This window comes from Callorhinus ursinus, unplaced genomic scaffold (genome assembly GCF_003265705.2).
Source record: "Callorhinus ursinus isolate GAN/ISIS: 27379988/994484 unplaced genomic scaffold, GSC_fseal_2.0 scaffold13, whole genome shotgun sequence".
Lineage (NCBI taxonomy): Eukaryota > Metazoa > Chordata > Mammalia > Carnivora > Otariidae > Callorhinus > Callorhinus ursinus.
Window position 1 is genome coordinate 12,159,400 of NW_027397075.1, and position 25,095 is coordinate 12,184,494.

The following is a 25,095-nucleotide window of genomic DNA, read 5'->3' on the forward strand; positions in this document are numbered from 1 at the left end:
TTTGTATAGTCACATTCATCAGTCTTTTATTGCTTTTAGATTTGGGGTCACAGAAGATCTTTCCCTGTTTCCTGGTTGTACAAGAATTCGCCCATTTTCTTCTGGTACTTACATGGTTTCATTTTTTATGTTTAGATCTCTGATCCTTTGTACTTTATTTTGTCATGCGTGGTGTGAGGTGTGGTGTTCTCAGATGGCTTCCCCATTGTCCTGGCTTCATTAAACTATATAACAGTTCATCTTTGACCTAGTGATCTGAGAGGCTGTCTTTGTCAGTATTCTGAATTTCCACCTGTGCCCAGGTCTGTTTCTGGACTTGCTATTCTGTTCCCCGGGTCTGTCTGTCCACACACCAGACCCACACTGTTGTCAGCTTGCAGAGGCTTTTTGTAGTACATTGGACTGTCCGGTCAGCCAGTCCCCCTGCAGCTTTCCCTTTTCAGTGTTCCCTAGTATTGCTCGTGTATTTTTCTGTGTAAACTTGAACATCAGCTTGTCTAGCTGCTTGGAAACAGCGTGTTATTGAGACTGTGGCAGATTTATAAATCAACTACCCCTTTATGCTTTTGAGTCGTCCTCTGTAACAAGGGATGTCTTTTGTTCAAGTGTACTCCTGTGTCTACAGGAGGGTGTAAAATTTTTCCTCCTAGACATTGTGCATATAACTTTTTTTCTTCCTAAGTGTCTGACTTTCTTTGTTGCTGTTGTAAATGGGGTTTCACTGCCTTCACGTCCTCTGCCTATTGTGTGTGAGTGTGAAGGCTGTTGGTGTCTGCTTTCCAGTTTCATTTTATTTATTTTATTTTATTTATTTGACAGAGAGAGAGAGAGAGAGAGAGAGCAGGAGCACAAGCAGGGGGAGTGGGAGAGGGAGAAGCAGGCTTCCCGTGGAGCAGGGAGCCCGATGCGGGGCTCGATCCCAGGACCCTGGGATCATGACCTGAGCCGAAAGCAGATGCTTAACTGACTGAGCCCCCCAGGCGCCGCTGCTTGCCAGTTTTATATTCTGCTGTTCTACTGAATTCTTTCATTGCTTGAATTTATTGAGTTTCCAGGGTTTTCCAGGTATGCTACCAGACAGTCTGCCGAGAGATAGATTTACTGCTTCTTTCTGACTTGTGTACCTCTGATTTCTTTCATTTAGTTGCATTGGCTAATACTTCTTGTAAGGGGTTGAATGTGTTGGGGAGAGTGGGCATGCACCTCGTCCTAACCTTAGTGGAAATGCCACCTTAGGTGAGATGCTGGCTTTAAGGGTAAGGTGTACATGTCTTCTATCATGTTAAGAAAGTATCTGGCATTTTTCTGTATTCGTGACCGTTTTTTACAGGAATAAGTGTAGAATTTTGTCAAAGGCTTTTTCAGCATCTACAAAGACAATTGTTAATTTTCTCTTTAGGGGCGCCTGAGTGGCTCAGTCGTTAAGCGCCTGCCTTCGGCTCAGGTCATGATCCCAGAGTCCTGGGATCGAGCCCCGCATCAGGCTCCCTGCTCCACGGGAAGCCTGCTTCTCCCTCTCCCACTCCCTCCGCTTGTTCCCTCTTTCGCTGTGTCTCTGTCAAATAAATAAATAAAATCTTAAAAAAAAATTTTTTTTTTCTCTTTAGATCTACTAATAGAGTATATTAGTGAATTTCCTAATAATGAACCAACTTTATGTTGTTGGTATAAATCCGATGTGGTGTATTATTTTCTTAAAGTGATGTGGATTCTGTTTGCCAGTATTTTATTCAGTGTTTCTGTATGGCTATTCATTTATAAATGATACTGGTTTGTGATTCTGTTTTATCGGGTGTAGGCATCAGTGTATCTCATACAGAGAATTTGAGTTTTCTTTCTTTTTTTGTGCTCTGGAACAATTTATACAGCATGGATGCCCCGTGATTTTTGAAGGTTTGGCAGGATTCTGTGAAACCATCTGGACCTGGTCTTTGTGGGATGTGTTTCTGTTTCTTTCATAGAAATTGGTCTGCTTATGCTTTCTCATGTTTCATGGGGGCCAGGTATGGTAAACTGCATTTTCCTAGGAAATCCTTTTCTGCAGGATTTCAACTTCAACTCTCATAGAGGTGTGCAGAACCATTTCTCTGTCTCCTTCTACAAAGTTCCAGTGGTTATTTTCCTGTGTCGTTGCAGTCTTGCCCGCCTCCCGACTCAACCCTCTCTCTCCCCTTTCTTGTTCAGTCTTTGGTGGTTTTCTCATTTTTCCTGCAGTACTGCTTTTCCACTCAAATGTCTTCTGCCTTGAGCACCTCGTGACTGGGTCTTCATTTAAAAAAATTTGACCTTTATTTTGTTTTTTGTTTTTTAGCAGTTTACAAGCTTCTCAGAGGTCATCACTTGCATTCTTTTTTTTTTTTTTTTAAGATTTTATTTTTAAGTCATCTCTGCGCCGAACATGGGGCTCGGACTCACAACTCCGAGGTCAAGAGTTGCCTGCTCCACCGACTGAGCCAGCCAGGTGCCCTATTGACCTTTGTTTTCTCTTTCCTGAGTTCCATTTTCCTTTCTCACCATTGCGAGTGTGTGCCTGTGTCTTTCTGTTTTCTGTTTTGGATTTCTGAACCAGGATGCTTTTTCCACTCCTCCACCCTTGTTTAAGGACGTATCCGCGCAGTGTCGTGTTAGCTTTCTTCTACCTTCTACCTCTACCTCTTCTACCTCTTTCGGAGGGAGGGGCGTCTTTACTCGCCGTGGTGTTTTGCCCCCGGTTCCTGTGTCCTCTTTGGAGTAGCTGTGTGTGGAGAGGGCTGGAGCTCCGGGGCTCAGCAGCCTGGCTGGTGTGAGCGTCCTGCTTTAGGATTTCCTCCCCAGGGTCTCCAGGGGAGTCCTTGCTAGATGGGTTTTTGGGGGTTGCTTTTGTTTTTGGAGGGGGATGTAGCGAGGCCAGGGCGTGTGTGTCCTTGCTATGTTTTTGTCTTGCCCGATCCTGGAGTTCCCCCACTTGCTTTCCTGTCCACTTCTCAGTTTCCCCAAGGTGTCAGCCAGGAGTGGGGCTGTTCTGCTCCCTCATGTCCCGTGTGCATTTTTAAGTTGCTTCTCTGGGGCTGTGCTTTCCTCTGCCAGGACGATTTTTCTGCCACAGGATGGACTTTTTCTGGGGACAGCACGGCACTTCTGTCGCCTTGTCTCTCTTCGGGTGTGGCTTTCTTCGGGACCTGCTCGCTCCCTGCGGAGACTAGGTGTGCATGAGCAAGAAGTCTCTCTGCGAGAAGAGAAATGGACGTGGCTCCTCTCCATAGGAGCAAGGAACAGGGCGGTTGGGGTGCTGTCATCCCACTTCTGGGGAAGGGGTAGGATTCGCGTGGCTCTGTCTGTTGCCCTTGCTGACTTGTCAGGTTCGAGAGGATGTGCGGGGAGGTTCAGATTCACAGAGCTGCCTTTGCGTCGGTTACCCCTCTTCCCTTGTCCTTTTCTTTTTTTTTTAATGAAAAAAAATTTTTAAGTTTTTATTTATTTGACAGACTCAGTGAGAGAGGGAGCACAAGCAGGGGGAGTGGGGGAGGGAGAAGCAGACTCCCCACTGAGCAGGGAGCCCGATGCGGGGCTCGATCCCAGGACCCCGGGGTCATGACCTGAGCCGGAGGCAGACGCTTAACGACTGAGCCCCCCAGGCGCCCCTGTCCTTTTATTCTTTAGGACTCCTCCATTTTCTGCCTGGGCGGGACCACAGTCTCCTCCTGATGGTGTAGATCCTGGACCGCATGGGAGCGAGCTGAGTGGGGAAGAGGGTGACTGGCCCGGGGTCACTGGTTTGGAACCTGCCTCAATAACGCCCTCATTCGCAGGCAGTCACTGACCTGAGCTCTCCATTCACACCAGTCCACGGCCTGGCTCCCTTCCCAGGCCCGGGATCATTGGTGACAGACACCAGCTCTCAAGGGGGCAGTGGGCTGAGGGGCTCCTTCAGCATCTGAGCCCCAGTGTATCAGCCCGAGAATGAGGTCTTATCAGATGGGAGCCTTATGCAAATATGGTCATGAATGTTGCCTTCCAGGTATGATGAAAGAAGGAAAACTGGGAAAAGCTATAGGATGATAAGGGCTGTGAGCGTGTCAAGCTCTCAAACCGTGACGGGTGGCATGCGGAGTGTTTCCCCAGACCTGGCACACACCTGGCACGTGCCCCTTGTTTCCCAAGACGTGCAGGTAGAGAAGAGACAGTTGACAGAAGTTGTGACTGATATTGTCTATGTCTGTGAAGAGATGGATCTTCTTTACCATCTCAACTTGGAACAAAATTTATTTCTGGTTTTAAGTATATATTGCTATAAAAAATTCTGGAACCCAAAGAGCAGAATAAGAATTAAGACTCCCCCATCATCATGAACTTTTTCAGTTGAGACTCATGTTTAGCAGGCTTGCTTTCTCCCCAGATCTCCCCGTGGCCCCTCTGAGCAGTGGACTGGCCCATTATTTCTAGTGATGTCCTGGGAAACAGTTTTTTTTTTTTTTTTTAATCTCCTTAATGTGAGAAAACCAATTATGATGACTTTATTCCCACGTATTATGAGGGTTACTAAATTAGTCCATCACTGAACAAAATGTCTTAATTCTGGTGTTTGACCCACAGACAAATTTGAAGATCTAAGCTCTTCAGATGAATCCTGCCCTGTTCCCCAGAGACAGAGGCCCTGTCGGAAGAAGGGCCTCAGCATCCATGAGGGGCCTCGAGCCTTGGCAAGGATCACAGCCATCGGACTTGGAGGCAAGATGCAGCGGCCTTGCTGTGGTGAGTGCCCCCATGTCCTGCTGGCTCTTCGGCTCTGCCTCCACAACAGTTCTTAGCCTTCTGAAATGTGGGCCCTGGCGGGCACTGCAGCTTAGACTCGGAATTGATTAGAGGGATAAAAGACATTGATCACTGGCTAGCTTCTGGGTTCATCCTTTAATTTTCCTTTCCATGGGTTATGTTACAAATAGAATTTTCTCTCCAGTGGTGGAAATACAGCAAAGCTGGGATTTCATTTATCATGTGGTAGGTCAGCTAGTGCAGAGAAAATGTTTAAGTCTGGTCCCTGCCCACTTCACCAGCTGGAGGTGGATGTGTCTCTGGGCAGGCTGTTGCTCTCTCTTCTCAAAGTGCTAGATTGGAGAATTGTCGGATCATATACTTTGTGGGCCAGAATGAGTTTACTCTCCCATTGTCAGCGCCTCATGGTGAATGCAGGGGGCGCTGACACTCTTGCTCTGGCCCTGACCAAGTGCTCAGTCTCAGGTGTGAGTTACATCTTTGACGTCTTGTCACCCATCAGTGGCCGGGCCAATCCTGCTGGTCTAGCAAGGTGGGTGGATGGGTCCATCTCGTGAGCCAGTACCCCTGGGCTTAGAAACCGACTTTCCCAGTCAGTGGAGAGATCATGCTTCGGTCAAGAATATATAAGTTGCTCCATTGCCTCCCATGACCCTTGGAAGGAGTCTTAGTGCTGGGTTGGGAGCTCCAGGCCCACCTTTTCCCATCAGCCACAGAGGGGTGGGCTGACTGGGCCACTGGGGAAGCTGCCCCCAGCTGTGGTCAGGCTGCTGCTGGGTGAGAGCAGCATGCTCTGGGGCATGTGGCTGGTGCTTCTCTTGTGAGGAGTCCCTGCTACCCGTCCCACCTGAGGTATGGTGGGCGCACACCGGAAGATGGGTCTTACCCAGGGTGGGGGGGGTTATTAACTTGTGTTGCTCTACAACACATGCTTTTTAAAATGGAATTTGTTCGAGTTCCCAAAATAATCTGGCCGAAGCCCATTTATACAGAAATCTTTTTATGCACCCACACAGGCAGAGAAACATTCACCAAAGAATGATGCTCGTTGTCCCTTAGTTGTGCTATTTCATAATTTTGGTTTTCCTCTTATACCTTGTGATATTTAAATTCTCTATATGTGTGTATATTGTTTGCCAATGATGAAAAAACATTTTCTTGCAGGCAGATGCATTCAGAGGTTATGTAACTTGGTGTTACTGCTGTTAATCTTTAGCCTGGGGCCTCTTGCCTCCCTGCTCAGCCAGATCTGTTTAGCTGGGGCTGACTGACCCGAGGAGCAGCACCCCTAGATGTGTGTGTTGAAAAGTCACAGGGAGCATGAAAGCTGGTGTGTGTGAGATTTTGTTCCCAGCTACGAGGACCACTTAGTGGTCTGGTTTTCCTTCGCCTCAGGAACCTGTGAACACAGCTAACCGTTTCCTGCTTTGTCCACTCGGCAAAGCGGCACATGGTGTGATGGAAGGGGCGCCAGACTGGACTGGGTGCTGGTCCCCATCCAGGTGCTCTTGCTGTGGGACACAGACTGGTCCCCATGCCCCTCAGAATCTTTCTTCACCTGCAGACCGCGCAGTTGGAGCCGATGGGGGTAGTGGCCAGCTAGATAGCAGTTTTCTTTCTGCTTGCCTGAATCCTGGGCCTTCCCTCATGCCCAGATTCGTCTGGGGTGGTTGAATTTGGAAGGAGGAACTCTATCCCTTTTGTGCTCACGTGGGTGTTATGTCCCCCATTCTGTCCACAGAGCAGGTGCCTCTGCCGGGCTACGTCACCTTCAACAGCAGTGATGAGAACCCTCTGGAAGGGGGGGGCCTCTGCTACAGGGACGTCACCTCCCCGATCAATGAGCGGGATGTGGAGAGCAGCAGCGGCAGCAGTCGGGGTGTGTGGGGGGCCCTGTGGGGAGTCCCCGTGCATCACCCCTCTACCCACCCAGCGGGGGCACGGAACTGTGGCAGGTCCAGCCAGTGGAGAACGAGGGGGTGAAGGGTACCGCAGGGCCTGGCTGTTGTGAGGACCACGAATGTGGCTCGGACACGGGGGAGGTGCAGCTTCTGGCCCGGTGTGTCCCGGTGCAGGATCTGCGGGAGTCGTTCCTAACCAGGGAGGCTCCTTGACTGGCAAGCCCTCGGGGAAATGTCCGTTCTATTACATGTACCATTTGTTCGGGAGCTGTTGACAAGAGTGTCCGCTGGGCCAGGCACTGCTCTAGATCGACGCTTGGATTTAACAGTGAACAAAACGGGCCAAGCTCTTGTCCACGTGCTAGGGCAGGAGGGCTTGGGCCAGCATCAGAGGAGACAGTGAGCTGTTTCAGGAGTTGGATGCAGTGGGTGTGGGGCTCTGGGGAGGCCCTGCAAGGGAGACCTGTGGTCAGCTGCCCTTGTCTTGACTGTTGTCAGAAGAGCACGCCTTCGGCACCAACCTGGGGGTTGGGAGGTGCAGCAGCAGCAGTGAGGGCCTGACAAGAGCCCCGGGAGTCAGCAGTGAGGCCTCTCTGGAGAGCAACGAGGTGAAGCTTCTCCTTTCTTGATCTCCCACCTCCCTCCCCTTTCTTGGTGTTGTGGGGGCTGCCTCCTCCGAGAGGGCAAGTCTGGTGACAAGGACTTCGTGCGTGTCAGACACACAGTGTCCTTGGCTGCCCTCCGTGGGCAGCGACCACTGTGAAAGTCACCAAGGAAGCCTGTGTGTGGCCGGTGGGGGGGTTTCCCAGCTACAGTTTTGGGACAGAGGGCAGAGTGGATGCAGCTCCGTTAGCTGTGAGCCCCATAGTGTTAACTTCAAGCACACTTCTTGCCACAGGATTCGGATCATGCCTGTAAAAGTTCGGTTCGCAAGCAAACTAAAAGTTATATGAAGACCAAGAATCGTTACAGCAACAGCGAGAGCCAGTGGCCTCCCAGCACTGGGACTTCGGGGGCAGCCTCTTCTCCAGGATCGATGCCCCAGACCGAGAGGTCCCGCCATTCAGGACCTCAGGTAAGGCCATCTGTGAAGCAGGCACGTAGACCTCTTGTGCTCCGTGAGGCCCGCACTGTGTACTCAGGATGGGCCGGGCACTGTGGAGAGCAGAGTGTGGTGATGGTTTTCCCTCAAATGATCTGGGAAGCTAGGCTGAGAGGAGTCCTAAGGGCTCCAAGTGCCAGTCGTAGGGTTTCTGTTCCATCCCTTTCCATGGGAGGGATCTGTCTCTCCCCTTAGTTTCCATACTTTACTCAGCCTCCCTGAGCCTGGGGCGGAGAAAAACAGGACCAGTCTTAGGGAGCTGCTTTCAGAAGTTTGTGACAAGATGCATATGAAGCAGAGCTAAAGTGGTGCTTAAGGAAATTTGCCATCTCTGTCCTCCTCATTGTGGGTCACTCTGGCTCACCAGCTTCTTAGGGGTGATGGGTCCAGCACAGCAGCTCAACTGTTTATTGACTTCTCCTGCCCTCTGTAGGCGTAAGTAGTACAAAGATGAAAGAGAGAAGTACATTTTTGCCATTTATTAAAGTCACAGCTCTGCTATTCACTAAAAGCCTGCAGTTTTGCTGGCTTCTCCTTGTGGCCCCTCCAGAGAGCTTTCTCGAGGGCCTATGTTTCCAGGCTCAGTGAACAGCTACACCTTTCAACTCCTTAAATACATGTTCATGGGGGAATGGATGGTGGTGGTGGTGGGATCTTAGGCTGTTTCAGAAAGTAGGTTAAGACAAATGGCAGAGTAACGATCTTTGAAAATTTGCTTCTCCTTATTAAAGGCAATAAACTGGCAGAAGTGGTCAGAATAATTTTTTTCAAAACTCTGTGAATCAAGCAAAAGCTTGGAGCAACCTGGAAATGTTCATTCAAGAGAAGTGGCTGAATCCCAAAACTGCAAGCTCTGTAGCACTTCAACTCGCGTTAGTCCCATCTGCACTCCCCAGTGCCAGGGTATCTGTGACAGCCAGTGCAGGGGCTCTTTAGTGCTTCATTCTCAAATAATTGGCATGATGGGATGCATCTGATGACTCCCTAGGAGGCCATGCTTACAAAACTGTGTTTGAGTTGACTGAGAGCCTGTCTACCCAGTATAACAATGTGTGTTGAAAATAATTACAGGTGTATGTTTTAACTTTGCAGCTGCCTGAGGTGTTGGATAATAGTTGGGGCAAATAAGATTAACCACAAAAGCTGAAAAGGAAAAACTGGGGAATGCGATGTCCATAGGAGGTTTGTAAAGCTCTGACATATTCCTGGGAATCTGGGAGGCCACACACTTGCTCAAGGCTGTGTTGTGTGGATGGTCAGGAAAGAAGTGAGAATACATCTGATGGCCTTGAGGCTCTAGCTAGGAGGAAGTAAAGGCTAAGATAGGACTGTCATCTGCCTGGCTGAGTGTTGAAGATATGCCCCAGCCAAGCCTACAGAGCTATGCAGCAAAGAGGGGGAGACTGACTGGTCTCTGGTGTTTACGGAAATCTGTCCAGTCCTTAGCTGACCACTAAGCTAGCCGAGGAGAGACTTCTGTGGCCACATGTGAGAAAGAACACAGACTTTATCAAAAAGGCACTAAACAAATAACTTCTACAACAAGCAGCAGCAACAAGCTGTGGAGAGGGAGGAGAATTCAATCTCTAGAACCACCACATTTAAGATGTCGAATTTGAGGGGCACTTGGCTGGATCGTTTGGTGGAACATGTGACTCTTGATCTTGGGGTTGTAAGTTCAAGCCCCCTGTTGGGTGTACAGATTACTTAAAATCTTGGATATGTCCAAATTTCATCAAAAAGACAAGATGTGCAAAGAAGGAAGTATGGCTCATAGGCCGTAAAAAGTCAACAGAAGCAGTGCCTGAGGATGGCCACTCTGGGACTTAACTGGACAAAGACTCTAGATCAGCTTTTTCAAATACGTCCAGTGAGCTCAAGAAAACCTATCTAGATACAGAGATTATCAATAAAGTGAAAGAAATAAAAACGAACCAAACAGAGATTCTGTAGGTGAAAAGTACAATGACTGAAATGAATGTTTCACAAGAGGGCTCCACAGCAGACTGGAGCATGTGGAAGGCCCCACAAACTTGATGTTGATCAATTGAGATTCTCCCGTCTGAGAAGAGAATGAAGAATGAACAGAAACCCGTGAGACCCCATTAAGCAGCCAGCATATACATAATTGGTGTTCCAGAAGGAGAGGAGGTAGGAAAGAGCACAAAAAAGTGTTTAAGAAAATAGCCAAACCTTCCTACATTTGATCCAAGAAACCGTATGAACCCTAAGTAAGTTAAACTCAGGTCCACAGCTAGGCCTAAAGTAATGAAACTGTCCAAAAACAAAAGGCGAAGCTTGAAGGGAGCAAGAGAGAAGTGAGTCCTTTACACATAAGGAACCCTCCTAAGATTAACAGCTAATTTCCCATCAGAAACCATGGGACCTAGAGGACATTTGATGACCAAATCAGAGTAATGAGAGGAGGAAAACAAAACACCAAGAATGCTATATCCGAGCAAAAACTGTCCTTTCAAAGTGAAAGAAATTAAGATGGTTGCGCAGGCGCAGGTAAACAGACTCCAAGTTTGTTGCTAGCAGACCCGCCCTCCAAGAAGCACTAATACCGTCCAGGCTGAAGTGCAGACAAACGGGCTGAGGCCCTCCGGACCGTCTACTCCGCCTGAGGGCACAGGGAGGGGGCTGGAGCCCTTGGCGCCCGCAGCACCATCCCACTGGGGGGGGTTCCGGGACTGGCGGCACCAAGGAACGCACGCCTGGCAGGAAGGGCCCTGCGTTGCCGCAGTGCCTTTGTAGGTCCCCACCCGCCCTCTGACCCGCCCTGGCTCCTCTGCCCTCCAGGACCTCGCCGCGCTGCTGGAGCAGATTGGGTGTCTGAAGTACCTGCAGGTGTTCGAGGAGCAGGACGTGGACCTCCGCATCTTCCTGACCCTCACTGAGAGCGACCTGAAGGAAATTGGCATCACGTGAGTGCAGAGGGGCCCTTGGTTTCCACTGAGCCTGAAGGGGCCAGCTTAGCTTGCAACGTCCCAAGGCTGCGGTGGAACGAGCCACCCTGTCCAGAAGTCCGCTCGCTCCCTGCAGCCAGCTGGCCTCTCCAGCCCCCCAGGCTGGCCCGGCTGTCCACCTGAGAGCTTCCCAAGGTGGTGGGAGGCCATTCACAGCCTGGCCCTGGCTGGCCTGGGCTCCCTGTTGAGTGAAATCAGCAACAACCAGGCAGGGGAGGCAACCAGGCAGGGGAGGCCAGCCCCAACTGGGGTCACTGCTTGGAACCCTTTGTTTCTGTCATCTGTCCCGGGATCCTGGGGGTCACTCTCCCCCTTCCAAGCTGGGACCTTGCCTAGGGGACCGTCTTGGTGGAAGGACGGTCCGTGGCACCTCTGCACACCCCGCCGATCTGTGTACTTCTCTCAAATTCACCCCTGCAGGCTGTTTGGGCCGAAGAGGAAGATGACCTCGGCCATTGCTCGATGGCACAGCAGCGCCCGTCCCCCCAGCGATGCCCTGGAGCTGGCCTATGCCGACCGGCTCGAAGCCGAGATGCAGGAGCTCGCCATCCAGCTGCACAAAGTAGGTGGGGAGCAGGGGAGGGGCCGTGCAAGAGAGGGGTTGTGGAGACACGGCTGCAGCGAAGGACGAGGAGAGCGAGCAGTGGGGACAAGTACCCAGGGTCAGCAGGGGAAGCAGCCAGGACAGGCGATGGGACAGCAAGGGCAGAAAGCGGCACTGTTCCTGTGCCCGAGGGGAGATGCACGGGCAGGAGCGCAGACGGATCCAGAAGATAAAGGGGGAGGGCGGAGAATGAGCAGCCGGCTCGGACTCCACCACGCTTGGGCAGAGGCGGCTCCATCTGGAGATGGGCGTCCCCATCCTCCGGCCCAGGGGACGGCAGAGCGAGCGAGCCAGGGTCGGGGGCACCCGGCCTCGCATACCCCTGGCTCACTTAGCCACGCGGGCTCCTGCGTCTCGCACGGCAGCGCTGTGAGGAGGTGGAGGCCATGCGAGGCCAGGTGTCGCAGGAGCAGGGGCTACGCGCCGTGCTGGAGAGCTGCCTCCTGGAGCAGGACGGCGCCCGGAAGGACGTGCACGCCCAGCTGCAGGAGACCTGGGCCCTCGCCCGGGACGCTGCTCTCATCCTGGACCAGCTGCGGTGAGTGGGCATCTGAGCTGCCCCCAGGCCCAGGCCAGACCCTGAGTCACCGATGCCTCCAGATTCAACCAAGGGTTTGTTGGTAGGGTCTTTTGGAGTCACTCACTGTCGTCCTCCATTTTGTTCTGGGTCTGTCTGCAGAGCAGACCGAGGCAGCAAACAGGGCCCCGAGAATCTGCACGCTACGTGCAACTCATCCTCTGCCCGGGTCTCAGGCCTCGAGAGCTTGCCGTGAAGGCGGAGCCCCACCTGACACTTAGGGAGGTGGGGGTGTCTGCTGCCCCGCGGGGGCCAGAAAAGGCACTCTTGCCAGGCCTCTCCCTCACCAGCACTTGGCCTTGTGTCTGGCAGAGCCTGTCAAGCTGAGCTGTCAGCCAGAGTGAAGCAGGAGGTGTCTACCCGAGGGTCCCCCCTGGGCACAGCCCTCCCCACAGCTGGTAAGAACAGTGTCCTGGCTCCAGATTACATAGATGCTGCCCTGGGCCCAGTGTTAGCACCTGTTCCAGCAGTTACCACACTGACACTCCACCCCTCCTCTACACCATCCCAGGCTCCAGAGTGAGGGCACCCTGTCACCCCCATTTCCTCCCCATGGTGGGAGGCAAGAGCCCTCGGGCCCTGGCCAACTGGGCTATCCAGGATCTGCAGTGACTTCTGCAGCCTACAGCTGGGGCTGCCCCAGGGCAAGACCTCACTGTAGGCCAGGGACCCTCACACTTTCATTCCTGGGGCTGGACCCTGACAGTGCTTTGGAGAAACAGATGGGAGAACATATTTTGGTATAACGAGGTCACGCAGGAACCAACAGCTGGGTGGGTCCCCTGGTCCCAGCAGCTCAAGACAAAGAGGCAGGAGCTGTGGTGACCACACAGACCCCAGGCCCACCTGGTTCTCTATCCCGCAGACTCCAACGGCTGGCCAGCCTCCCTGCAGGCCCTGAGCCTCCCTGAGCTGTCAGGAGCATTGGAGGATCGAGTCCAGGAAATGGGTGAGTCTCCAAGAGGGCAGCCAGTGGCCTCACCCCCAGCAGGGGCCAAAAGTGGGTGAACAGGGAGAGCCCCGCCTGGTTAGCTCCGACCCCTGGGTCAGCCCTGCCCTGGCCTACTACCCCCACCACCACGCAGTCCTAGGCACCCCCCCCCCCTTCTCACACTTGCAAAGCAGTAACTAACTGCTCCCGTCCTCAGGGCGAGTGCTATGCTCAGTGACCCAGAGCTTGGAGAAGCTGCAAGTGCTGAACGGGAAGGAGAACTGGCGGGAGCCTTAGCTGGGAGGGACGGTGAGTGTCCGCCAGCCCAGGTGCCGGGCTGGGAGAGCAGGGCGCCCTGGGCAGCAGTGAGCTCTCCCTTCAGTCTTCCCTTTCCCTTCTCAGAATCCGACGTTGGGTGACTGATCCACCCTGAAGCTGTGTGCCTGGAAGACAGGAGCGCGGAGAGCAAGCGGCTGCAGCGGGCCAGAGGATCAGGCCCCCGGAGCAGCAAGCAGGACAGGGCTGGAGCCGGGGCGAGGAGCGAGGCCCACACCAAGGCAGGACGAGGGCCTCTAGGCCAGAACCTGGGGGTGAGGCCCAGAGCGGGCAGGGCCACGGGGAGAGAGCGGGTCCCCGTACACCGCAGGTGCCACACGGAGAGGACTGGGCACTTGGGCAGCGTATGTCATTGGCTGGAAAATAAAATGTAAGCTCTGCTGGTAAGGGGCTCCGTTCTGGTCCCACCACATGCAGTGCTGGCTGACAAACCAAAGCCAGGGGCAGGGCAGGCCGAGACCCCCACTTCACTAAACCCACTGGGACCCAGGCCCCCTCAGGACAGAGACCACTGCGTGCAGAGCAGGGCAGACCGCCTGACCCCCTCCTGCGCTGCCGTCCCCTGCATCGAGGGCTGCCTTTGCCCCGAGCCCCATCGAGTCTACAGAAGCAATCTGAAGAGTGATGCACACCCCCAAGCCCCAAGGAAGTAAGAGAGGAACAAGGTACAGGTATTTTATTTACAGAATGAAGTGCCTATGCCCACACGTGCTGGCCACTTCATCGAGGCTCTAAGGTGGAACAAACACTCAGGCTGGGCCGGAGCACAGCTTTCCTTACCAGGCCAATCAGGTGCTATGGAAACTTTGTTAGCTTCATTGAGGAGTCCTTCCGGACATAAGGCCAGTGGTGACCTTCCCGTCTGTGGTGGCTCTGTGGTTGTCATTCTGCACACTCGGCCTGCTTCCACACCATGTCCTGAAGCTGCCTGCAGCCTGTGCTGGGAATGCAGAAAGGGAGGCTTGCAAAGCAAAGCAAAGAGCAGTGAGCTCAGCCCCCGTGTGGCCAGAAGCCCTGAACCAGGCTTGGGGCCCAGAGAGGCCTGAAGCCGGCAGTCCCACAACAACCACAGGGAGGCAGACACCACCTCCCCTTGGGACAGGAGGCCTGTATCAGCTCCACACTGAATGGAGCCCCAGCACTCTTGCACGTGGCTCCCGCCCTTAAGTCCCTGGGTAGTGGGAAAAACCCCACCACCACCACCCCCCGCCCGGTGCACCCAGCCCCAGGCCTGTGGCTGGGACCAGAGAACACAGAGCAGCTGAGAATGGACTTTCCTGTCCTTTCTTTTTCAACAGCTCCAGCTCGGCCTCATGGCCCCAACTAACCTTAGGGACCAAGCCCCAGTGGGGTAAAGGGGCTTCAAAGCCTCATTCCCAGTTCACACACCATAGAAAAAATTGAGGCTAACCACCACCAAAAGTGAGCCAGCTCTTCTCTCAGCCCTGGGGCCGGCTGGTGACAGGACTCAAGGCATGCTCCACAAGAATAAAACTGACTTCTCGATGGTCTTTGTGTGTCTACCTACCTACCTGAATGAATGGGGGATACCTCCACCCACCCAAGTCGCATGTGGAGAGTTTGCATCTTGGGGTAGGAGAAAATGTCCTGAGCCTGGAAAGCCAGGCCACCTACTGAGCAGGGTGGGCTCCCAGTAACCCAGCCACCACCCAGTAGCTGCTCAGGGTAGCGGAGAGGAGTTGTGAACACACACAGGAGGAGATAGTCTCCTAGGAGTTCAGGGCACAGAACCAGGGGAGGGTAAGAGACATGCCGCACAGACAACCTCAGGAGGAAGACGGGAGGAGCTTCTCCAGCGCTTTCTTCTGCTTCTCAGTGGCAGCGGCCAAAGCCTCAGCTAGTTTCTCTTCGGGCATCATGTTGAGCACCTTGAGAGCGAAGAGCAGCTGGTACTTGGCGGTGCTGGTAAAGGCGTTGCTCAGGAAGTTGGGAAAGCCACCAACTCGGTCCTTTTGGGTGTAAAGTGGGACTCGCACAAGCCCCAGCACCTGCACAGAGAGACCAGAGTGGGATCAGGCCCCCACACCAATGGTGCAGCCCTAGCAGGAGGAGCCTGTGAGCTGCTAGGCCAGGGGAAGGGCAGCCAGGTTGCCAAGGCTGTAATGCGAGACCCGGGCAGGGTCTGGTGAGGCAGAAGCCAGCCGTACCCTTGGAGCAGTGCAGCCCCTCTACTCTCCAGGCAAGTTTCAAAGCTGACCCCATGCACCCATGACCACCCTTTGCACTCTCAAGTCCCAGCTCCCATCCCCTGGCACAAAGCCCCCCAGTTCATACCCCATGCTCCCCCTTCCACAGGTGAATCCCAAACATCCCAAGTATGACTCCCAGCCCCTCCAGACTATAAAAACCCAGACCCTAAGAGCCTTCATCACCCCAACCCTGAGATCCCAGCCCATGAACCCGCCCTAGTTTCCCACCTCCCCAGAAGGTACTACCCCATCCCATCCTCCCACCGATCCCACTCCCCGCTCCCAGGATTGGCAATGGCAGGCAGCAAGGCAGATGGAACACAGCCCCGAGGGAACCCCCAGCCCCGGGCCCCTCGCTCCCACACCTGCCCCCACTTCCCTCTCCCCACCCCGATGCTAGAGACAGCGACACCCCACCCAGCCCGGCCAGGGGACCCTCAGGGGGACGTGTTACCCATCGGTGCCTTCCACGGAGCCAGAGCCAAACCCTGGGGCGGGGGGCGGGGCCCGGGCGGCGGCCCCACCTCCAGGCCGTGGTCGCGCGAATGTACCGCGCTGATCTCCACGGCGTGCAGCTGCTCCAGCGTCAGCTGCCGTGCGTACAGGTGCGCCACGACGCGGTGCGGGCCCTCGGTCAGGTGAGAGCTCAAGTAGTCGGCCTCCGTGAGGCGCAGGCAGCCTAGGCCCAGGCCCAGCACCCGGTTCAGACCGTCCTCCAGAGACCAAAAGCGCCGGTCCACGAAGCCCCCGGGAAAACCCAGTAGCCCGTCGAAGCGCATCTGCATCTGCAAGGGAGGGCCGAGTCACGGCGCGCGGGGTGCGAGCGGCGCCCCGTCCCCCGCCCGCCCACCCACCCGCGTCCTCACCAGCACCGAGAAGCGCATGGGGATGCGGCCGAAAAGCTGCCCGGGGTTGGCGGCGTACAGCATGGCGTGGCACGAATGGCTCCAGCCCGGCCCCAGGCGCATAGCCTCCACCCGGCTGATCTGCTTCAGCTCCGGCACCGCCGCCGACATCTTGACACTGCCCCGCCGCGGCAGGGGCACCGCTCCTTAAGTGCATGCGCGGGCCCGCCCCCGCCAGGCCCGGCCAATCCGAGGGCGGGCTCGCTCTTAGGTCCGCCCCTCCACCAATTGCCGACGCCCATCGGGGCCGAGCCCTTCCCGGCGCTCCGTCGCGTCGTTGAGGCGCAGAAGGGGCGTGTGCAAAAGGAGGGGCTGCGCGCGCCCCCGCCCACGGCCCTCGAGAACCAGGACGCCCAGGAGGCACCGCGCCCGGGCTGAGCTCTCCCGAACGAGCGGGGCCTCGGGGCCCTCGGGCGGGCGCTGCTTCCGGGCTGGGGGCTCCCGACTGCCCGCAACGAGTCCTATGCCTTCCCCCAGTGCCTCCCTGGGAGCGCCGCCCCGCAGGCTTCACATTACCAGCCCCCGCCTCGCTCCCCGGCCGGCGCCTCCCCCAGGAGGGCTCCGCGGAGCCCCGCACCGGAGGTTACGACCCTTCCCTGCACACGCGCCAGCCAAGCACTCCCATCTAAGGTCACTGACGGTCAGTCCGACTCCAGAAGAGCAAGGAAAGCAGGGCCCGGCAGAGCTCCGGCTGTCCCCACAGTCCGTGTCCACGCACAACCCCTGGGGCTCCTAGACCCATCGTGCTGGGGGAGGAAGTACCTTAAATCCGAGCCCAGCATCCCAAGTATCCTCCCAGTCAGACACAATGCCAGGTTCGGGGGGAGGAAATGGGGTCTCCATTTACCAAGGAGAAACTTGGGACACAGAGGAACAGGACTTGCCTGAAGGGCGCCCAGCAGTTGGTGCCAGAGCCAGGATCCCACCCTAGATTCCCACCATGTCTCCTCCCGTGTCCTCAACAGAAGACCTCCCAACTTTCACAAAGGGGGCCTGAAGTACTTACCCCGTGTCTGCGGGAGAAGCAAGTCGCTGGGGCTCGGGAACACGGGAAGCAAGTGTCCAAGAGGGAGCCCTGGGGCTCCTTGGAATCCTGCAATGGGGCCACTCACTCCACTGGTTGGCCCAAACTCCATTCCCCTCCCACAGTGGGCACGGATTTAATGAGTGAAGGAACTGCCACCTGCACTCACAGGATGGGCGCCCCAGCCACAGCCTCGGAGAACTGCATGCAGTGAGCGAGGGCAAGCGCTGTGGCAGAGAAGGCTGCCCTGAGCAGGGCTGAGGAGAGGAGAGCAGGGGCAGAGGGCGGGCAAGGGGTTGGTAGGACCCACTAGACACTCGTTCACACAGTGAGTCTGTGCCGGTACTCTCAGAAATGGGGAATAAGGATCCAAAGAGGCAGGCTCTGTCCCTAGCCATGGCCTCTCCCGGGGTCAGGACTCAGAAGGGGCAACCACAACTGGCAGGGAGGAGCCAGATTCCAGGGCAAGCAACCGTGTCTGAAGAGAGGTCAGCGAGGGGAAGGGCCCATCCTGAAACAACCACATCTCCAGGCCACAGGCGGCCACGTCTCCATGACCCAAACCCAGGGCTGGGGGAAGGGGGAAGTAAGGGGGCACAGAGGAAAGGTACCCCATGCCCCCAACCCCTCCCTGACACAAGATGTTAACACAATTTCTGGTCCGTTGGCAAAAGAGGGAGATCCAGCGCAGCCCATGCAAGAACTCGTCTGACATGGAACACCTTTCCACCCACCCTGGGACCATGCCAGACCCAAACATGACAGCCGCTGCAGGGCTGAGGGTGGTAGGCCTGCCCCGGGGCATGCTAGCTGAGAACAATGCTCTCACCAGTAAGCACTGAGTCAGAGGGGACCTGAGGAGGCAGAGTGGGGCCAGTGCTGCCTGGGAGCTCTGGGGCACTAGAGCCTTTCCCTACTGGGAGGCCGCCTGCAGGGCAGGGAAGCCAGCAACCAAACCTGGCCCTCTAATCCATTCCACACGACAGCTGTGGAGAGTTGCTGCCCTGTGTAAAAACCTCTGACTGTTCTCAGAATAAAACTGTCCCTACAAGGTCCTGAGGCATCTGCACCCCACCAACACTCCTCGATTCTGGCGCTCCAGCAACGGGAGCCACTAGGGCTTCTTTCTGCTCAGGGGTCATACCAGACTCACTCTGGCCCCAGGGCTTTTGTCGGCACCAGCAGGGCTCAGCTGAAACGCCCTTCAGAGAGGCCCGCCTCCGCCACAGGTTAAATCAAGTACTCCATGCAGCTCCACCTTGTCACCAGCGACTCTTCCAACAGTCACCCAACCTGGGAAGATTCGGATTACTTGCACAGTGTCCCAGTGCCTAGAACACAAACTCCCGGGGCTGGGGCCATGCGGGTCTGGGCCCCCTCCAGCCCCAGCACGGTAGGTGCTCAGTAAATATCTGAGGGAGCGATTGGCAGTGAAGACGGGGATTGCTCCGCCGCTCAGAAGACGAGCCCCGTCCCCAGAGTCCACTTCACTCCAACCCAGAATCTGCACGACGGCCACAGTTGTAACAAACAGCAGCTTGCGCACCTCACGTACCGCCTCACGTACCGCCTCACGTACCACCTCATGCGCTCTCGCCCTCTTGGAAGTCACGTGCCACTGACAACTCGCGCACACGGACGTGCTCACGCTGCGGTGGCGGCGGCCAGAGCTGCCCGGAGCCGCTCCGCCGTCCTGCCTCCAGAACAAGCAGCAGCTGAAGTCCCTCGGTGCAATGCGCAGAGGAAGGAGCGGACAAGATATTGCTGCATGATTTTATTACTATAAATATACAGTAAAAACGAACAGAAACTAGCCAATCAGAGTACATCAAATGATAGCACATGTAAGTCCAAGACAGGCCAGTCTGCATCCTGGCCTTCAAACAGAGCACTGGCACCAATACCAAGGGCCTGTCGCCGGGGTTGGCAGTTCGGGAGCAGAAAGGGGAGGGAGGGAAGGAGGGAGGCAGCCAGGCTGTGTGCGCGCTGGCATTCGCCCAGGCTTGAGCGCACAGCAGGCAGCAGGGGAGAGCAGGGGAGGGCCAGGGAGGGCCGTGGAGGGCAGGGAGTCAAGTGGCTGGGAAAAGATGGCCTGCGCATGGCCAAGAGCTATGTCTAGGGCAGCGCTCTGTTCACAGGCTCAACTGGAGAGAAGACGAGTCCTCTACTGCTGGATTCTCTCCTGAGCATCCTGTGGGGCGAGCCACAGGGAGAGTGCCGGGGCGGGGGCCAGGGCTTTGCACACACAGGCCAGCTGCCCCAGAACCGTCCTTCCCAGGGCAGCCCCTCAGAAAGTGCGCTGCGCTGCACCCCCCACCCCAGACCAAGACAGTGTTCCCACCTCGGGGAGCTGCACAGACCCAACCACCTGGCTCAAGGTCCCTGCTGGGCAGCTGTCACCCTGGGCCACCAGGGCTGGATGCCCCCTTTGCCTTGCTGTTGCCCAGAAAGTTTTGCTTTAAAAAAAAAAAAGACGAGGTCACCTTAGATGGGATCTGCCATGTGCGTCCCCCAGGCAGTCCACTACAGGGACCCCAGACAGAACAAGTCAAAGAGAAACCAAGGGACACTTCAGTGGCCAAGAGGGAGCAGGGAAGCTGCTCAGATCCCTCCCTGGGGCAAGTGGGCAGCAGCTAGCCCAGCAGAAGCCCCTGCACCTGCAGGGACCTGCCATGTGAGCAAAGCCGCTTCAGAGAAGGCGCAGGGCCGAGAGAGGGGCCACAGGTCTCTGTCTGCTGCCTCTGCCCCTGCGGCAGACCCAGCCCCCAGCCCCCAGGGGGAGGGGGAGCTGTGGGAGGCAATCCGCCTCCCCCCCCACACTCCGCCGGACTGGACCAGGAAGGGGAAGCAGCAGCAGAGGGTGCGAGCAGCAAGAGCTGGGCTGCCAAGGACACAGGCGCACATGGGGCAGGGGACAGGCACTGTTTCCTTCACTGACCATGACTCAGTCCCCACTTCCTTTCCTCCTCGGCCAACAAGGTCCCTATAACATCTCCTGTGAAGATACCACCTCACCCACCAACACACTTTTCTTCAGAGAATTTGTGAGTTCTTGGGATGTCAAGTCCCCAGTAGCTAGGATGCTGCAAGAAGCTGGTCCAGGCTGCACAGGGGTGGTCAGGCCCCAGTCCCAGCCACTTAGCCAATGGGGCGTTTGGGGGAAACCCCAGAGCTGAGAGCCCAGAACAGAAAGCTGCCGTCCTTCATCTTGTACCATTTACAAATACATCAACTGTAGAAAAAGGAATTTGTCAGAGGAGACAGTCCACTGTGCTCTTCAATCAAGGGTCGTGTGGCCCCTCAGAACCAGTGGCCACGCAGAGCGTGCAAGACAGGAGAGGCCAGGGGTCACGCTGGAATCCGGTGGCCCCTCAGCAAAGTCTGGGGAGCTAAGGGCTCCATGCTGCCAGCCTGGCCAGGCTCTCAGAGTGGGGTCAGCTCAGTGGCCCCAGGGTCAGGACTGGGGCCACCGAGCACAGGCCAGGGCGGGCCAGTGGTACGGAGGCTGTGGGGCGTCTCCATGGAGGTGGACCATCCTGCGGGCAGGAGCAGAGGGCGAAGCGGTCATGGGTGGCCGAGTCACCCACCTCACCCATCAGGCTCAGTTTTCACCAACCATGAGCCTCCCACAGAGGGCAGGGCCACCCAGAGACCTGGAACTCCAGCCCCAGGAGAGTAAGGAGGAGTCTCTCTCTCTTGGAGCACATCCCAGGCAACAGCACCAGCTGATGCCCCAGAACAGAATGCAACGGGGCGCCGTGGGCTCCCGCCTCCTGGGGTCTCCTCGCTCACCTCCTCCCTCTCCCAGTCCCTGCTTCCTGGGATCTGACCAGCTGTTGTCCTTCACTACTGAATTATACCAGGACTCAGTCAAGCCCAGGCAGAGGGGGAGTGGACTTGGACCTGGGGGCATCTCTGCGCTCAGAGCAGCCCCCGGAGTCCCACCCTGCCTTCTTCAGGGGCCTTTTCCGCCATGATCACACTGTTGCCTCACAATGCCATGAGGCGCTCTGTCCCTGGACTAAGTGTGTTCCCCAGGGCGCTGGTGCTGGAGCTGTGACCCGGGCCTGCAGCAGCGAGTACCAGCAGGACTGTCAGACCTGCAGAGGCACGGCTGCCGGCCGCCCGCCCACTGAACACGAGCACCACCGGACAGCCTTCAAATCACAAACCGAGGAGTGCATCTGCCCCGTCACCCATGACACAGACCCTGAGGTGGAGGAACTGATTTCCTAGGATCTGTGGCTTCGTGCAGGGCGTCAGCTATGCTATGCAGCCTGCAGGCAAAATACAGCTCCCTGGAGCTCAGCCTGACCCCTGTGCATTTTCTACTCCTGGAAGTTTCAGATCACAGCACTCAACATCCACTGACATGGAGACCAGGGCTGACTTTATAAAAGCGTTGGGCCCTACTTCAACAGAGGAAAAGATTCATCAGAAGAAACATTCAAGGAGAACAAGAAAGGTTTGTGCAAGGACGTAAAAGCAGCTGTCAAAACGAGCAGACAGACACCAAAGCTGAGGACAGCTGGCTAGGAGGAAGGCCGCACACCAGCCTGGGGCACATGTCCCCGCAGGGGCTGCCAGGCTCTCGCTGCCAGGACAGGCCGGAGTCCTGTTGGAGCGCTCCACCCCACACGCATCTGGGAAAGATCGGGCCACCGAAGGCACCGGGTTCTCCCACCACCAGACTTCCCAGAGCTGCTACCGTCATGTGAAGAAGGGGAAGAAGGTCCTAATCGCATTCGCTTGTTTGGGTGGTGGTACTCTTAGAACGACCTTCCATAAACAATCGTTTGGCAAGGTCACCCAGGTAGAAGGCATCTCCCAATCAGGGTGGAGGTCAACCTCACATGGCCTCCTAATGGCCTGATTTCAGCCTGTGCTGGTGTTCCGAAGTTCCATACATAGGCTGGGGGACAGGTTAGTCAGCAGCAACGGGGATCTCAGCAAGGGCTAAGTCACCATTCCTGGCGCCCTAAAGGCTAAAAAGGCCTGGGTGGGCCACACAGTCCAGACAGAAAAAGCTCTGGCTCCAAAAGTAGGCCAATGTCAGACCCCCTGGGACCACCTCTTAGGGGCAAAGGTGTAGCACGTTTGGAGAGCTCTGGATTCAGAATCCAGGACCCCAAGGAAGACATGGATGTGGAGAAGCCCAGAAAAGGGCAAGGAACCCCCAGGGAAGAAGCAGGAGAGGGAGAGGGAGCTGGGGAGGTCCTCAGTCCAGCACTGTCAAGGATGCCCCTCAGAGCCACCCCACAACACGGATGAAGGCGATCACGTACCAGCTTACTCCTCTATACCAACAGAGCAGGAGTCAGGCCCCAGGGCTGTGCAGAGGAGGAGAAAGATGGAAGCTCAGTTAGCAAAGCACTCAGACAGACCAGCACATTCCGCAGCAAATGCACTGCTTTAGGACAAGATTCCCTGGGGGGGGGGGGGGGGGGGGGGGGACCGGACGAAACGCCCACACAGACTCCTGTACTGAAACAAAGGAGAACAAAGCACTGGGCCACAGTCCAACGCAGAGGCACTCAGCCCAGGGAAGCATGCACAGGGCAGGGGCCGGGGCGGGCGGGGCTCACCTCAAGGGAGGCGGTGCCCAGGGGGCCCCCACCCTCACAGGGCTACCCGCATCTAGCTTTCCAACATGGATTTGCCCAGCCTCCTTATCTTCCCCTTATCAACACTATGGACATGAAGCTTCACTACAATGTGCCCGTCCCTCCAGGGGACAGCTGTGCAGCTTCTGTAAAGAACGAAGACACCCGTGGGCATGTCCCTGTTCTTGAACACAGCCCGATGTGATAGATGTTTAGCATCTCGGCTAAGCGAGAGCCAGTAGCAGGACAGAAAGTGTCAGCTCGGGAATAAAGGAAGACAGGTACACCTATGCTTATAAAGGTGTGCGCGTCTGTGAGGACCCCTGCCCGGCCCCCACGTCGGGGGCAGCCCCCGGGTGCTCACGGCGCTGCTCAGGGCACAGCGTGCAGCATGCACACCCCGGTGGGGCGCGGGCCCCAGAGCCACAGCATCGCCCCACCCTGCTGCCTCCTCATGCTCCGTGGCTGGATTCGGGCTTCTGCTGCCCCGAACACGGAAATAGCCTCTCCTTTACCACCTCCACAGCCAACTTGCCCCCCCGCCCCATCTGTGGAGCTGAATGAAGCAGGCCACGTCACCGGCCTGGGGTTGGGGGGTGAGAGAGCCACAGAGCCTGGTGTCACCTGTCCTGACCTGCAGACACCGCGGGGCAGGTGGCCGGCACTGCTGGGTGGGGTCAAGGTGTCCCTTCACCCACAGAATCACAACTCTCACTCATGCTTCTAGGAAGTCCCTCTCCGGGCTCTCCCCATCACCCCAAGCTTGTAATTTTAAGAAAATCCTTGAAGTTCCTTGAAAGAACTTACTGGAATTCTGTGTTACTCTATGGAACGCTGGTCCTAAACATGGCTTTCACCCACGGTTTCTCTTTGGGTAGGCGCACAAGTGCCGACGGCACTTACTGCCCTGCCCTTCCTACCCCTGGTGACCGTGCCACCCTCCGGGCTAACTGGACCCTCTGCACAGGCCACTGCTTGTCCAGATGCTGGGGCGGGCAGGACAAGGCACCTCCAAACCAAAGCACATCACAGCCAGGCCCGATGCACAGGTCAGGTCACTGAGAACTGGGGCAGGCAGGGGGCAAAGGTGCTTCCTAGCCACATGGCAGGAGCCGGACTTTGAGGGTATCGTGGCTATTTATCTTGATTTTGGACCCTCCGATGGTATCTTAGCAGGCAGCAGGCACCAGTCTCTGAGAGCCCTCAACTCCTGTCCCCCATCTTTGGAGCCCGGGACTTAAAGCTGAAGATCTTGACCCAGAGGAGCAGAGAGCAGAGTTGGGGACAGGGGGCAGAGGCCTTTGGAAAAGGGGGGCAGAGAAGCAAGACCCCTCCCCCACTGCCCTTGGGGCTTGCAGGTGCCTGGCACCCCACCTGTCCTCCCAGCGCTGGCCTGCGATGCGCCACATCACCTGGGCCCTGTGAGTGCCCGTTAGCCCCTCAGGCAGGTGGCAGACGACTGGTGGCCAGCATCATGCCTGGGGCACGCAGGTGGCTTTCTGTGTGTAGCTCCCTGGGGCAGAGGCCCTGCTGTTGGGGCACCCGAACAGGGCCTACTGGGCCCACGGGTGAAGTAAGAGTGGGAGATTCCAGCGGGGCTAGAGCGGCCTACCAGGCTCCACGCAGAAGATGGATGGAAAGAAGGACCGTGTCCTTGAACAAGAAGCCTTTCCTGCCTTCCAAATCCTGAGCTGGCTCCGGGTATGAAGGGGCCTCACGCACAGGCCCTGCACCAGAGAGCAAGGGGCTGCAGGGGGGTGACTGTGGAGCCAGGGCCAGGCTGTGCTTTGGGGTCAAAAGGAGTGTGAGTAGAGCCAGGGAGAGAAACCTGGGCTCCTAACAGGCCAGCCCCTCCCCGAGCAGTCACACCAAATCCCTAGCACCATGGGGAGAGTCAGCGCAAGCTCCATGGGGACGGTGACAGTATATACGCCCCCCCCCCCCCCCCCCGGCCCACCGCCGAATGCCGTTACCTGGTAGGTAGATATCGGCCGGCAGGCGGGGCTGGCCATGGCTGCAGGGCTCAGGGCTGCCATCCTGCAGGACGTTCTCGATGGACGGCACTTGGCTCCCTGCAGAGGAAGGGACAGGTCAGAGGCCCAGAGGCGGAAGGTGGCCACTATCCCTCTGGTCAGGACCCCCAGGAGCCTGTCTTTCCTCCCTGAGGGCTCTGCAGCCACT

At 56.4% G+C, this 25,095-nt stretch overlaps 3 protein-coding genes across 20 annotated transcripts in view; 1 reads left to right on the forward strand and 2 right to left on the reverse strand.

The window, feature by feature from the left end:
• ANKS3 (ankyrin repeat and sterile alpha motif domain containing 3) overlaps window positions 1–14,683 on the forward strand; it is a 32,971-nt gene extending 18,288 nt beyond the window's left edge. For 4 of the 9 annotated variants that reach the window (XM_025859001.2, XM_073899577.1, XM_025859006.2 and 1 more), the window contains 11 exons: window positions 4,573–4,731; window positions 6,494–6,631; window positions 7,152–7,261; window positions 7,552–7,728; window positions 10,558–10,682; window positions 11,145–11,286; window positions 11,694–11,866; window positions 12,218–12,303; window positions 12,771–12,854; window positions 13,054–13,145; window positions 13,219–14,683. In XM_025859001.2, coding sequence (XP_025714786.1) covers window positions 4,573–4,731; window positions 6,494–6,631; window positions 7,152–7,261; window positions 7,552–7,728; window positions 10,558–10,682; window positions 11,145–11,286; window positions 11,694–11,866; window positions 12,218–12,303; window positions 12,771–12,854; window positions 13,054–13,133 — 1,274 coding nt within the window. In that variant the 3' untranslated portion in view covers window positions 13,134–13,145; window positions 13,219–14,683. Of the gene's footprint in view, window positions 1–2,908; window positions 3,294–3,869; window positions 3,998–4,572; window positions 4,732–6,493; window positions 6,632–7,151; window positions 7,262–7,551; window positions 7,729–10,557; window positions 10,683–11,144; window positions 11,287–11,693; window positions 11,867–12,217; window positions 12,304–12,770; window positions 12,855–13,053; window positions 13,146–13,218 lie in introns of those variants that run through there. The other 5 variants (XR_012380459.1, XM_025859005.2, XM_025859008.2 and 2 more) reach the window with 5 other exon arrangements.
• On the reverse strand, window positions 821–16,666 carry NUDT16L1 (nudix hydrolase 16 like 1). Of its 6 annotated transcripts, XR_003205589.2 has the most exons (7): window positions 16,249–16,666; window positions 15,837–16,167; window positions 14,959–15,181; window positions 13,953–14,112; window positions 10,600–10,662; window positions 1,614–8,182; window positions 821–1,405 (listed from the first exon to the last, which is right to left on the reverse strand). XR_003205589.2 is itself a non-coding variant. In XM_025859040.2 (4 exons), the coding sequence occupies exons 1-3, from the start codon at window positions 16,396–16,398 to the stop codon at window positions 14,960–14,962; spliced, it is 606 nt and encodes a 201-aa protein (XP_025714825.1). In that variant the 5' UTR covers window positions 16,399–16,592; the 3' UTR covers window positions 13,834–14,112; window position 14,959. The 6 variants fall into 6 exon arrangements, 3 of the variants coding, with proteins under 3 accessions (XP_025714825.1, XP_025714824.1, XP_025714823.1); XR_003205588.2 differs by lacking the exons at window positions 821–1,405; window positions 1,614–8,182; window positions 10,600–10,662 and having other exon boundaries at window positions 13,834–14,112; XR_003205592.2 differs by lacking the exons at window positions 821–1,405; window positions 1,614–8,182; window positions 10,600–10,662 and having other exon boundaries at window positions 13,834–14,107; window positions 16,249–16,398.
• A 593-nt stretch (window positions 16,667–17,259) lies between these two features.
• Window positions 17,260–25,095, reverse strand: part of MGRN1 (mahogunin ring finger 1) — a 56,775-nt gene continuing 48,939 nt past the window's right edge. For 2 of the 5 annotated variants that reach the window (XM_025859017.2, XM_025859014.2), the window contains 3 exons: window positions 24,888–24,986; window positions 22,597–22,641; window positions 19,073–20,847 (listed from right to left, as the gene is read on the reverse strand). In XM_025859017.2, the coding sequence (XP_025714802.1) occupies window positions 22,601–22,641; window positions 24,888–24,986 (140 nt within the window). In that variant the 3' untranslated portion in view covers window positions 19,073–20,847; window positions 22,597–22,600. Of the gene's footprint in view, window positions 17,381–19,072; window positions 20,848–22,596; window positions 22,642–24,887; window positions 24,987–25,095 lie in introns of those variants that run through there. The other 3 variants (XM_025859013.2, XM_025859010.2, XM_025859011.2) reach the window with 2 other exon arrangements.

Coding starts and splice junctions, on each gene's coding strand:
- NUDT16L1 (XM_025859039.2), bottom strand. CDS start 16,398: ATGTCGGCGGCGGTGCCGGAGCTGAAGCAGATCAGCCGGGTGGAGGCT. Junction 16,168..16,248: donor CCATGCGCTTCTCGGTGCTG/GTGAGGACGCGG, acceptor CCTCCCTTGCAG/ATGCAGATGCGCTTCGACGG. Junction 15,182..15,906: donor CGCGCGACCACGGCCTGGAG/GTGGGGCCGCCG, acceptor CTCTCTGTGCAG/GTGCTGGGGCTTGTGCGAGT.